Below are 13,859 nucleotides of genomic sequence, written 5' to 3' on the forward strand. Positions count from 1 at the left end.
GAGGGCTTCATCCGACCATGACTCGGCATTTTTGACTGCAGCAGGGGATGCAATAAAATTCCACAAAGCCGAAAAAAGGAGGGGATTACACGACTGACGCAATGACATCATCTCCTCTAACGCCTTCTCGTTACATAATTGCCAGCTCAGCATCTATCCGAGGTGTTTCCACACTCGTCCGTCCGTCCCCCCCCAAAAAAAGTGGCAGCGAAACAGCACTGATGACGTGAAAAATGCTGCAGCATCTTTCCGCCCGACGCGTGCTCAGAAAGCCCCCCGCCCCTCTTCATTTCCCAGCTGGAGCGGCCGGGGGGAGGCGGAGTCACGCCGCACACAGGCGCGCGCAACATCTCGCATCCTGCACTCGCCGCACGCTCGCCGTCAAGCAGCCGACCCGACTCGACCGGACCGCAGCAGGGGACCCCCAGCCGTGTCGTCGCCCCAAGATGGATGCACTCATGAAGGGCTTCTCCATGGCCAAGGAGGGGGTGGTAGCGGCCGCCGAGAAGACCAAAGCCGGGATGGAGGAGGCTGCGGCCAAGACCAAGGAAGGGGTGATGTATGTCGGTAAGGCATTGGACGACAAACGGGGGAAAGGGGGGCGTCAGGACGGTCGAGGACGCATCGGGAAAATGCAAAAGTTGCCCATCTTTTAAACCCATTTGCCAAAAAAATGTGACTACAACCGGAGTTTCTCAATTCAAAACGCCATCCTGCTATGCCCGAGTCACCTCTCAAGGTGACTTCTAGGCTACCCAGGCCTGGTCCTTGCGATGGGGGGGCACAGTAGTCTCACTAAAACGTCTGTCCGAGCGTTATAATAATTACATAAGTCGAGAGAGACGAGCACTGCGTCACCTCGTCCTCTCTCGGATAACTTAACACCTTCCGCCCGACCCCCCTCCATCCCCGAAAGGATGAAGCGAGAGGTCGGATTATACGTAAAATGCACCCATAATATGCTCAAAACATCCACTCTGCACGATTTGATGGACTTTACGCCACACCATGCCACCCCGGCGTTAAGACACGAGTGGAGGAAAAAGCTGTGTCATTGCATCGATGCAGTGTGCGCGACGCAGCGGCGTCCGCAGGCGTAAGGGGGGGAGGGGGGCTGGCAGAAGGGCCCTAGAATGCGCCAAATACGCCAACTTTGACATCCGTCAATCGGCGTGGCGTTCGTGCCTCTCTCTGGGGCAGATTATAGAAGAGATGGGTTTAATCTGCACGTAACAAGCATAGCGGGAGCATAATGGTTAGCTTCTGGTTTGCCAGACCCGAATGCTATGATCAGATTGAATGCCAACACACTAATCTTACAGAGATGACGAGAAGTCAGGAGGACTGAAATTAAGAGGCAACCATGGAACTGCACTAAGGACATGATAGTAGAAAGTCATTGCATACCCGTCAATTGAATCCCTTATTAATGCTTGCAATTCCCCTTATTAAGCGATAAAAAAAACTTACAAATTTACTCACATAGGGCGCACTTAAAAGACTAAAATTTTAAGTTAAAGAAAAACCTAGATTTTGTATTGGAACGGAAGATAAAGCAAAATGAGGCGACAAGGATTGAGCAACCAATAGAACGACTTGATCAACTGAAAATTTGCCTGTTTCTCTATTTTAGGTAACAAAACAAAGGAGGGTGTCGTGTCATCAGTAAACACTGGTTAGTACATTAATCCCTTCAAGAAGGTTCTAAAAGGTTCTCAGAAAAAATAAGACCCTCGCCCTTTAATTTCCACCCCCCCCTGTAGTAGCCAACAGGACGGTGGACCAGGCCAACATCGTGGCGGACACGGCCGTCAGCAGCGCCAACGAGGTGTCGCAGGCTACCACGGAAGGCGTGGAGAACGTCGCCGCGTCCACCGGGCTCCTCAACCAGGTCAGTTTCCCGGGGCCACCCACACCCCAACCCCCATTCAGGGACTATTGATCCATTTTTTTCTCATTTTTTGTCTGTCTCTCCCTGATAGGAGGATTCTGTTAATGAGGTTCTCTGACAATCTTGCATGTTCGCCATATATCAAACTCTACATTTACCTTCTCGCGCAGGGGTGTCAAACTTAGTTTGGTTCACGGGCCGTCTTATTGAATTGGACATCCATCTTTGTCAATGGAAAAAAAATATTATTTTTTTACATCACTTGTCATTGTAGGGTACTTACAGGTCACTTGAGATTATTTCCTATTTATTTTAGGGAAATTTTAAGGGTTGCTCCTATTGGTTAGTCGCTTTCTGATGATTTTTGGGGCATTTTCAGGTTACTTTATGATGGTTTGGGGGGATTTTAACATTCCTTGTTAACTCATTGGCTGGCATTGATGGCGTCGTTTTGACTGCAGGGCACGCAGCAACAAATGTGAATTCACCAAACTCTGCGTGCTCCCAAAAATAAAAGTATTTTATTCTGTATGTACAATATGAATGCACTACAAAGCACCTGTCAGGCAGAACAACCCCGCGGGCCAGATCTGACCCCCTAGTGGGACACTTCTGGCCCGCGGGCCGTAGATTTGACACCCTGTTCTAACACGTTATGCACATCACATTCATTCACTAACACAATTATGCATTGCCAAATAGAAAAAAACCGTAACTTTGTATGAAGAACACACATTTGTCATTTAATTAAGTCATGTTCATTTTCTATATGACTAAACCGAAAGACCATCACCATCCAACTCATTCGCTGCCATTGACGGCGATAGGCGTCCAATCGAGTGGCACTCGGAGCGGTGATTCACCATCAGCCCATCCCAGTACCAATAAATTAGACGCCTATCGCCGCCAACAACCACGAACTAGTTAAAAACTGCATTTTATGGCTACTTGGGTATATGATTACCTACCTGAAAGATGTTCTGGTGTGGCGATGCTGGTCTTCTGCTTGTCTGTAAAAACGTTCCGGTCCAGATCGAATTCATCTAGCACTTGGCAACTTCAAATATTGTCCCACAAAGTTCAAATCAATCCAAAATGTAAACATCGGCGCCACTTTGACGAACGTTATTCCAATTCCACTCCGTTTTTCAACCTGAATTAGGATCCCTAACCTACTAGTTCCTGGGGGAAAGACGGATTTAGATGATCAACGTAGCAAAATAGAGTCCAGTTATTTACATTTAATTTCCAGGTAAATACCGTGTTTACTCACTTTAACTCATAAGATAATCAAAACAATAAACCGGAATACTCAGGAGATAAAAACACACGCGCAAACATTTTCGCGTTCTCGCTACGGAGCACCTGGATTCAATTAACAAGCCAGCAGAAGCGCGCAGTGAATACCGCTCCCTAGTGGCATGGAGTAGAACTACATCAGGTAGAATAAAATGAATATTTCCAGCTCACAATTTTAATGCAGCATGTTGTAACCGCTTCATTGTTCTAACAGCTTTCTCAAAACTGAACTAAAACTGGCAGCAAACTATCCGGTGCAACGTTGATTTAGTCGTCACGTGTTTTTTTATGGGATGTCGTTTTTCTGTTTCATATAGGGAGAATATGGTGGGACGGAGCAAGGAGAAGGAGGACAGGTAATAACAAATACTATTCTAATATTGTTAATGTATTCCTCCCAGATCAGTCCTATCAAAGACTAAATAATTCAAATGAATTGAGTTTATCTTTGATTATTTTCCACTATTTTTCTTCTTACTCTTAGTATGAATTTATTTCTATATTCCAAATGTATACTTGGTTTATTATAACTTTTCTTAATTTCTTGTAATATTCATCCTTTTTTTTTGCATCTTCTTTAACAGGGTTACTAGTCCTGGACATGACCTGGTCCTCAACGACCCCTCGCTCTCGGCCTACAAGAGTACAGGTGTTTTCCTTTCTTTTTGGTGACTTTTAATGGAAGAGAACCCGTGTGGGTGGAACTCTTCAAAATTCAGCAAACCCACCCATGTGTCAAGTGTGCCCCCTTCACACACCCTCATCTTGGAAAGAAAAAAAAGACGCACATGCATGAGACAAACAGTGCAAACTATCCTCAAATTGGCAATAAAAGTGCAAACATGAATTTAAATTGACAAGAAAAAGAGCAATAAATACTTCTACACCGTGTCTAACTACATGCATTTTACGTTTTGTGTACTTACCTGGTTGCATGGCATCATTCAAACGTCACACTGGAAGCTTTAATCATGAATCAATGCGTGTGAGCAGGTGGAATTGTGGGAAATGTAGTCATCATTCTGATTTTTGTGCTCCTGCCCAGCAGCGTCTGCTTGCGTGGAAGTGGGGAAAAGTATTTGTCTGATGAGACGTGAGATGACTGCATGTTGCCTTATGAAGCAATTTGACAGGCGCACACGCAGTTTGAGTTAACGTCAATGCTGATTTTATAAAATGTGGAAGAGTTCAATAAAATCTTTTTTGTTGTTGTTGTGAGAAAGCACTTTTTGTGTCTGACTTTGAATTAATGAGGATTTGTTTTACTGCACAATTTGTGATAATCTTTAGAAGTTATTTATTTTCTCTACTGCTTATCCAAAAGGGTTGCAGGGGGTGCTGGAGCCTATCACAGCCAACTACAGGACACCCTGAATTGGTTGCCAGCCAATCGCATGGCACAAGGAGACGGGCAACCATTATTAATTAATATTATATGCACTATTTCCTTTAAATGTACATGATGAATGAAGATATTATATATATATATAGTAATTGTCTGCCACTGATTGTCCTAAACATCCAAACCATCACCATACAATGAAATATCAATTAACTATTAATTCAGATAAAAATTGATGCATTTATATAAATTACAAATTTAAAAAAAATCATAATTTTGTGTCAAGATTTTATTAATTTCCCCCAAAAAAGGCAACAACAAAAAAAATCACCAAAATAACAGGAAAATGAGCAAGCGGACGGTTAATAAGACGCAAGTTTTCTTGTCTTGAGGAAAAGCTGCTTTATAGAAGATGATGGGTACAAAAAAAGGTTGTATCGACTCCTTCATAATCAACAGAAAAAAAGAATAACGCGTTAGGCGGGGTTGTTTATAACCTCTTATTATGATTCTAGGGACTCCCTTTAATCCAGCATTAAGGCATCTGCAGTGCTCATCGCTGCCAGCATGTGGCGCACGCTATTAAACTACAGTGACCAAATAGACCACAAAGATGGTTTGTTCTTTGGAAGGAAGTCTCACTCTCTGCGTTTTCTTACGCGGGTAAACGACGACAACGTATGCAAAGACGCCGATATGTTCTCGAGGCGGTTTAAACTTTTGACGGCTGAGGGTGGGAAAGACAACGGCGGCGTGACTGAAGCCCGGGGGTGGGGGGCGCGGGGCTTATGTGAACGTGAGCCCGGCCTCGTTGTACACCTTGAACACCTTTTCGATGGCGTTGACATAGGCGGCCGTCCTCAGGTCGAGACCCAAGTTGTACTTGCTCGCCGTGCGCATGATTTGCTGTGATTACAACAAGTGCAAATCAGACAGTGGAACTTTTTGTTTATGCACATTTTGGGTTGAAATTCTCGTATGTGTTGCCGTCAAAGTATCAGGACTTACCCGGGCAGATCTCTCCATGGTGTACGCCAAACCGGAGTGAACGATGTCCTTCTCGGAAGCACCCTGGCAACAAAACACGGTCATTTTTTTTTAGCACATTTTAGATCCAAAAGATGGATTTTCTGGTGAAGATGTTAAGGGTTACTCACTGCAACTCTAGCCTGGAAGTCAGCGGTAGGCACAATCGGGATGGGTCCTCCTTGCTTGCCAAATTTCCTCTCCAGACTCTCTTGGACAGACACTGGAGGAATAATGATTTGGCTTAGGGGAGTTGAATGAACAACAAAAAGATAAATTCAAGTACTAGACAATTTTTGGACATCCATCAATGTCAATGGCAGCCAACGAGTTAGGATTTGAATAAGGGTCATTTGTTTTTAAGGCATGTCATAGCAATACATGACCAATGGTAGAGTTACAAAGTAGTCACAGTAATGTTTTACAGACAAATAAATGAAACATCAAGAGGTGTTTTGGACTAACTGAGCAGATGGTAGTTGGAGTCCCGCTCATATTTGAAGGTCAGGCGTCCATAGCTGACGTGGTTCAGATTCTTCAGCCACTCGAAATATGACACCGTCACACCACCAGCGTTCAGGTACATATCCTGTAGGGGCCAAGTGACCGTTACGCTATTGCTGCCATTGAGCACCCTTTCAGCTAGTTTTTCCTGTTCAGCACTTACGGGGATGACCATGACGTTATTGGCCAGGAAGACCTTGTCGGCATCGGGTGTGGTTGGACCGTTAGCTCCCTCGGCAATGATCTGGATAGAACGGAAATTATAGTACCATATTTTACGCGCTTTAAGGTGCACTTTCAATGAATGGCCCATCTTCACATTTGTTTCATATATAAAGCCCATTGGATTATAAAATACAGTAGTAGTAGTAATAATAATAGCAGAAGTAGTAGTAAAAATAGTAGTAGTAGTAGTAGTAATAATAATAATAGTAGTAGTAGTAATAATAATAGTAGTAATGATAGTAGTAGTAGTAGTAATAATAATAGTAGTAGTAGTAGTAATAATAATAGTAATATAGCAGTAGTAGTAATAATAGTAGTAGTAGTAATAATAGTAATAATAGTAGTAGTAATAATAGTAGTAGTGGTAATAATAGTAATAATAGTAGTAGTAGTAATAATAGTAGTAGTAATAATAATAGTAGTAGTAATAATAATAGTAGTAGTAATAATAGTAGTAGTAATAATAATAGTAGTAGTAATAGTAGTAGTAATAACAGTAGTAGTAGTAATAATAGTAGTAATAATAGTAGTAGTAGTAGTAATAATAGTAGTAGTAGTAGTAATAATAGTAGTAGTAGTAGTAATAATAGTAGTAGTAGTAGTAATAATAGTAGTAGTAGTAATAATAGTAATAATAGTAGTAGTAGTAATAATAGTAATAATAGTAATAATAGTAGTAGTAGTAGTAGTAATAATAGTAGTAGTAGTAGTAGTAATAGTAGTAGTAGTAGTAGTAATAATAGTAGTAGTAGTAGTAATAATAGTAGTAGTAGTAGTAATAATAGTAGTAGTAGATGGATCTGTAGTAATAGCAATACTAGTAGTAGTGGTTAGGAGTTGTGCTAAAGGGAATTTCATACAATGATTAAATATTGATGGATATAAAGGGGAATTTATATTAAGGCAGTTTTTTTAGTCACGCCTTATATGCGGAAGATACGGTTGAGGCACATAAATTTTGACGCAAATCAAGTAAGGTGTCACCTTAGCCTTGATTTTGGGGGCATTGTCCCGGTTGAGCTGCTTCTCCCCAGCGGCCGGGATTAAGATGTGGCAGTCGGCTTCCAGAATGTTTCCCTCGTAAGGTTTGGCCCCAGGGAAGCCCACGATGGTGCCGTGTTGCTGTGGGGGGAGAACCGAGGTCAAGGCGACAGTGTGACGCCGGCAGGGTGTATTTTGAGAAGTGGCAACAAAACAAGTGGCTACCAGCTTGTAGTCCTCCAGCTGCTTGGGGTCGATGCCTTCCGGGTTGTAGATGGAGCCGTCGATCTCGCCAATTCCCACGCACTTGGCGCCGTACCGGTGCAGGTAACGCATGGAGTGCAGACCCACGTTACCGAAACCCTGTGGCACAACAAAGTGAATTTGAAAACATTTTGACGATGAACTCATTGGCGGCACCCCATTTTAATGTAGTTGTAAAAATAGCACGTAGGCATGGCAGTGATTGTTTCAAATGAGTGAAAACCGCAAGGCTTAATTCCCATCTTGCTAGATCTCCAAGATGATTTAATCCGGCTCAATCCTCACACAATTCTGTGGGATTACTCTTTGATCAAATCAGATGCTGCGTCCACTTGCCCTCATCTTAATCTGCTCGCTAATATCAAAAGCCGTGATTTGCGCTTGATTCGCGGTCATCCAAAGAGCGAGCCGCACTCACCTGCACGACAAAAGTCTTATCCTTGAATCCGGGAGTCAGTCCCAGCATGCTCATGTAGGACGCCTCATTGATGAAATTCTCGATGCCGTGGAAGACTCCGCGACCGGTCGCCGAGATACGGCCGTGGATGCCGCCTTGGCTGATTGGTTTTCCAGTCACGCAGGCATGTGCGTTGATGTCCTGTTTGAGGGGAATTGAAAGGGTTTTGTTTGTGAATGGCAGTTTTAAAGATTCTACAATAGAAACATATACTAAAATAGATTATAATAATAAATGTCAACTATTTACTCAAATGTGGCGACTGGCACTTTGCTAAAAAAGATGTACTAACAGTAGTAGTAGTAGTAGTAGTAGTAGGGTGGTAGAAGAACTCTCAATGAAGATTGGTTCATATGACGTGTTTTTGTTATGTATTTTTTCTATGAAAGTTCCCGAGGCGTTTGTGTATGCATTGTTTGAGAGTCAAACAAGTGGTGAGAGAAAGTAAACAATTGGTGTGAGTAAGTAAACAAGGAGTAAAATTTAAATTGGCCTAAAGCTTTTCTTAAACTACAATCACAATAATATAATCAGGCAGGCCAACTGTATATGTCCAACTTTGCCTCACTGTGGCTACTTCATACCTATCAACTTATGTTTTTCCTGTATTTTATATGTTTTTTGATCATTTCAAATTGTGTACGCCATATAACAACTTTTGTACGGGATTTTTTTTTAAGTACGTTTCTTTTTTGTAAAACGATCCCCATTTCGGCTCTAATCCGGATCGTCTTCGTCACTGGTAGCAGACGTCATCGTCGATTGCTAATGTTGTCATGCTTTAAGCATGATTTGCGCACATGCATTCTCCTTTCACAGGTCCGCTTTTTCACTATATAAATATAGCACGCTAGCAAGCAATGTAACCAGACAGTCAAGCTCTCAGCACCATACAATCTGGAATTTAGTGCGTACTGATTGGGCACCCCATCCACTTGGGACAAAATTTTAGACTTTTAAGTCCGCCCTATGTGAGTAAATATATGTTTTTATTTTATTTTAAATAATCGCTTAATAAGGGGAATTGCCATCATTAATAAAGGGGAGCAATTGGCAGAGGTTGCCAGGTATGCTACTTTCAAAAAAATGCTGGCAAATAAACCGCCGCGACTAACGGCCTTACCAAATGCAGCCCATTGTCAAACACTTTTGGCACCGTTAATTCGTTATTGACAGATCATTAAGTTGACCAACAAGCGTAATAAACTGCCTGAGAGTCTGCCTTCTCTCTTTCGGTCTATTGACACACAGAGAAAGAGAGAAGGGGGGAGGGAGGGAGAAGAGAATGTTTGCTCTGGCGGGATGGGAGAGGCAGGAAGCCATTGGTTCGGAGTGACTCACTCCTTCCACTTTGCTTCATTTTGAAAAAAAAAATGAATTGAAAAAGGGAATGTTTGCCTACAGCAGAGTCTGAAATGGGCCCACTGTTTTCTTTAGAACTGACCGTGTGCGCGATCGTGTTGGCGTAGGTGTCGGCGATCCAGGACATTTCTCGCTCGCCGGTGCTCATGTCCGGAGCCGGGACATCGATGCCGGGGCCTGGGCGGGATAGATTACAGTTGTTTTTTTCAACATGGAAACAGGATTCTTGTTTGAAATCATTACAAATAGTGGATGGAATGTTCTGAATGCCAAGTTAACCATGTCGGATGATGTTTCAGATGTTCCAGAAGCAGCTCCAAAAACTTGGGCGGGGTGGCAAAACTAAGGGAGGGGGAGGGGTGATGTCTGAAGGGGGATGTGTGTGGTGAGTTTCACATGCAGTGTTTGGAAAAAAAAAAAAGGGAAGTATTTAGAAAGTGGGGGATGTGGAATAGTTTTTAAAAATTAATCATGGAACTTTAATGTGCTAAGATGAAAGAAAACTAACATGGGTGTGTCAGTAAGGGATCTTTTTGGACATGATTTTTTTTTGTACATTTAAATGTTACCCAACTTTTTTTTTTACAGTTTGGCAACATGCATATGTTGCGATTCTTTGAAAAAAAAAAAGTCTTACCAATGAAGCCCTTCTTGGCCAGCTCGATAGTGAATCTCCTGGTGATCTTCTCCAACTCATTGTCCTGCAAGGCCAAAAGTTCAATCATTCTTTACCATAGCCGAGAACTGCTAATATTAGTATAGTAACAAAACGCTGTTTTGCATAGTTGCTTGATGACCAACCACACTTTCTTTAATTACATATTTAGTGAAGGAATACATTTCCTGTGGTATAGCATGACTCACAGAGTAATTCCTGGGGTTGATCTTGACTCCAGCTTTGGCTCCTCCGAAGGGCACATCTAGCCGAGAACAACATTTATAGATTAACTCAACGCCCTTGGCATAAACTAGCGCCCCCGTCGGACTCACCTACGACGGCGCACTTGTACGTCATCAAGGAGGCCAGAGCTTTCACCTCATCCACTGACACATCATTACTGTAACGGATACCTTAAGATACAAAAAAAAGCCATTGTTACTCAAGGCGTTTTCATGACTTTTGACTGAGTTTTATGGCAACTGTAACACTCTCATTGAGGACAATGCGATTGACATCCAATCTATTTGGAAAGTGGAATGGATATCTATTGCTGCGAATGGCACTGGAAAATCTAATTGTACTGTGCTACAGAATTATACTGATTTTAAAAATAAAAGATAAAAGGCCCCAGCTTTGATCATTTCCAACATCAGCTGAGCCGCCATGAGTCAGGCAGGACAATCCCACGCTTTGTGATCAAATTATGAAGAAAAAAACAAGCCACGGGGATGGAAAACCCCTCCACCACCACCACTATCCCTCCCATTACCACTGCAGTAATGACGTCATCCTAGCAACCACTGCTGCAAATCACAGGGAATCGAGTATAGCTGGATTTTTTAAGCTGCCTTCAGGGAGAAAAAAGCAGCTGAGCCTTGAAGAAACAGCTCCCCCAGAATAGTCGCCCATCCCCAGCAGGTGTGGAAGCGTTAACAGCACGGCTGACCGACGACTGCCATGACGGCGTGCGTCTCCCTACTACGGCGCCCTCCCCCACCCGCTGAGGCCACTGGCGAATAGGAAAGCCTGGAAAAATAACCACCCCTCCCTCAGTTAACACACCCACAGCATTTCCCCATACATCACTACATATTAAATTACCCAGAATGCACTGCAGGGAGGAGGGAGCACTATGTGCATGCATAGATGAGGCCTTGAACTTTGCGGGTTCAAAGGTTGAAAAATGCACACGCTGAAGTGTCCAAAGTTATCTCGGGGACGAGGAGGGGCGTTATTTAGTGGCTTGGCTGCTTGAGTTTCAACCAAAAATGTATTCTAACTTTAAAAAGGAAAATCTATAGGAGCTCCAAGAAAAATACCCATTAGTGAAGTCGATTATACCATGAAAATATAGCTTTAGATCTTTGACTATACTTGAGTAAAAAATAATGTTCCAAATAGCAAAAATGGGAATATTTCAAGAATGAGTTAAGAGAGGTTTGAGCAACAGTAAATTGAATGGCCATAGTCCAACTTGGTGGGATTTTACAGCAATTCCGGTAAATATTTACCCAGCTCTAAAAGAAACAAGGCCAATGCTTTGCTAAAAAAAAAAATCAAAATGTGCAAAAAGTACTCCATGAAGCTCAGCAAATCACTTCAACGTGGTTCAGTGTCATTACCGCAATACTTCAAAGTCTTCAACTTGAATACAAGAGGACCAGATGGCGAGTTTCCCAGTAAATTAAATATTTCAAAAAACTGATAAATCACAAATATGTAGCTAGAACACTGCAGTCACATTTAAAGCAAAGTGCACCCTCGTATCTATACATGCATTAAATTACTTTGATATCAGCGCCATAAAAGTCATGACTTTTGATACTTTCATGTCTTCTTTAATGGCCACTCTTCAACGATAACCAAATGTCAGCCTCTGTTATGATCTTAAAAACCTTCTACAGGTCAAACAAAAACTTAATTGAAAGTTTAATGTTTTATTACTGGAAGTGTGTAAACCATTAAATATGTAGATTTTTGGAGCAATAGCCAATGTTGAAGTTTATTGGGGAACTTCCTCGTAAAACCGCTAAGTAACGCTAACTAAAATGCTAGGCTAACCGCTAGCTGTCACGCGAGCGTCACCCGGCTGACCCCGGCCTGGCTCACCTCCCTTGCAGGGGGTCCGGTGCTGGCTGTGCTGGGCGCGGTAGGCCTCCACGACTTCCCATTCGCCGTTGTCCCGCTTGATGGGGAAGGACACGCTCAAGACGTGATTGCACGGCTTAATGATGCGCAGGATTCCCCTCACGCGATGCCGCTTCTGCTCGGGAGTCTCGCGGGTGCGCAGGTCCTCCACCAGCTTGTCCTCCACGATGGCGGCTCCGCGGTCGAAGAAGCCCTCAACCATGCGGAAGAAGTTGGGGTCGTCGTGCTGGCTTTCGCCCGCCGCCGCGTCGGCGTAGCGGCGAACCCGCAGCAGGGAGGCGGAAGCCGGGAGAGCGGCGTCCGCGCAGCTCGAGGCCAAAGCGCTGCCCGCCGAGCGGCTCATCAGTTCCCCGAAGTAGCGATACATGGCCGCGGTGAGTCGAGAAAAGGGGGGAGGAAGGCGACGAGGACGAGCGGAGGGGAGGCAGACACAGGCGGACAAGACTCCTGGGGATCCTGGCTCACAGCGTCCGGAGATCCGAGCGACTGGGGAGTGACATCCTGGGCGTGTTTGCTTTAAAAGGATGCCGAGGCCCGGCCGAGGAGGGCTTCGAGGAGGGCGCACGCGGAAGGAGGAGGACCCTCTCGGCCGTGCGCGTGCACGACGGCGCTGCAGCAGTTGCCTGCGCGCGTTCACGACGACATTAGCCATCTAGCGAATTCAGTCTATCCAACCTTCATAACTCCACTTACTCGTTTATCGAATATAGTACATTGAAATACTATACTAAGTGACTAAGTGGAAATACATAGAAGAAAAAATTAAGTATTTTTTAGCTTCACGGTACCACCAGAGGGCACCAAAGCAAACCTAAATTGGAGAAGGGTGAATGCAAAACAGAATACTATTTTGAAACTTGCTGAATTTCACCAGGAATCACTGTATCAAGTTCACTTTTGCCAACTAATAATACACTCATTGACGGACATAGACGTCCATTTCAATGAGAGGCTGGCATTGAATGACCACTGGCCACCTTAAATCGATTGGATGTCTATCGCCTTCAATGGCAAAGCAAATGAAGTAAAACTGGATTTAAAAAAACTGTAATGTGAATGGCTTGGATTCACTGCATTATTATATACAACTCAAATTTGGTGTCTTCACTGATAATACTAAGCAGATTATCAATGCCTCTTGTTCAAAATGCAGCATAGCCATACAAATATAATAGGACTAAAGAAGGACAGCAAAAGGATGGATGTGCATGGCTTGTTCCTTCACACATACATGCCAGTAGGCTCGTATGCAGACCAGATCAAAAATTGTATGCCGAGTTCATGCATCACTGGCTGGACTTAAACCCGTGGACTCTGCACGAAAGATAAGAACTTGGCGGTGGGACGGGTAAACAATCCCAGTCAGTCAGTGCAAAAACAGGAATGGCGTTGCACGATGTTGAACTTCATAATAGTACTGAGCACTCCAGTAGTTTTCCTTTTTTTCATAATTTCCTGAATCCCCAGTCTTACACATTCAGCCATGTTGAACAGTTCATAATCCCCTCCATTTTGTCTAAAGATACCAATTGAATGCACAATCAGCATAAATATCTCCAAAACAAAACTAACCCCCCTCTACCCATCCGCTCTTATTAGATAAGCATCCAAATCATAAAAGGATCATAAAGATATCCCGTTACTAAGTTCCAATCACCGCCACCTCTTTTTACCCCCGCATCTACTATCAGGGTGTCAA

General features: G+C 43.4%; 2 protein-coding genes across 3 annotated transcripts; one reads left to right on the plus strand and one right to left on the minus strand.

Annotated features, from left to right (window-relative positions):
* The first annotated feature begins 283 nt into the window (after nt 1-283).
* On the plus strand, nt 284-4,415 carry sncgb (synuclein, gamma b (breast cancer-specific protein 1)). 2 transcript variants are annotated; one of them, XM_077625971.1, is made up of 6 exons: nt 284-567; nt 1,634-1,675; nt 1,764-1,891; nt 1,983-2,000; nt 3,508-3,546; nt 3,775-4,415. In XM_077625971.1, exons 1-6 carry the CDS (start codon nt 447-449, stop codon nt 3,781-3,783), a joined length of 357 nt encoding a protein of 118 aa, XP_077482097.1. In that variant the 5' UTR covers nt 284-446; the 3' UTR covers nt 3,784-4,415. The 2 variants fall into 2 exon arrangements, with proteins under 2 accessions (XP_077482097.1, XP_077482098.1); XM_077625972.1 differs by lacking the exon at nt 1,983-2,000 and having other exon boundaries at nt 292-567.
* Nucleotides 4,416-4,803: 388 nt separating this feature from the next.
* Nucleotides 4,804-12,742, minus strand: glud1b (glutamate dehydrogenase 1b). The gene is made up of 13 exons (XM_077625755.1): nt 12,122-12,742; nt 10,342-10,422; nt 10,216-10,271; nt 9,989-10,052; nt 9,434-9,528; nt 7,951-8,130; nt 7,494-7,631; nt 7,272-7,409; nt 6,226-6,306; nt 6,024-6,147; nt 5,690-5,781; nt 5,541-5,603; nt 4,804-5,438 (listed from the first exon to the last, which is right to left on the minus strand). The coding sequence occupies exons 1-13, from the start codon at nt 12,525-12,527 to the stop codon at nt 5,319-5,321; spliced, it is 1,638 nt and encodes a 545-aa protein (XP_077481881.1). The 5' UTR covers nt 12,528-12,742; the 3' UTR covers nt 4,804-5,318.
* Between the last annotated feature and the right edge of the window lie 1,117 nt (nt 12,743-13,859).

Source organism: Stigmatopora argus, chromosome 18 (assembly GCF_051989625.1).
Source record: "Stigmatopora argus isolate UIUO_Sarg chromosome 18, RoL_Sarg_1.0, whole genome shotgun sequence".
Lineage (NCBI taxonomy): Eukaryota > Metazoa > Chordata > Actinopteri > Syngnathiformes > Syngnathidae > Stigmatopora > Stigmatopora argus.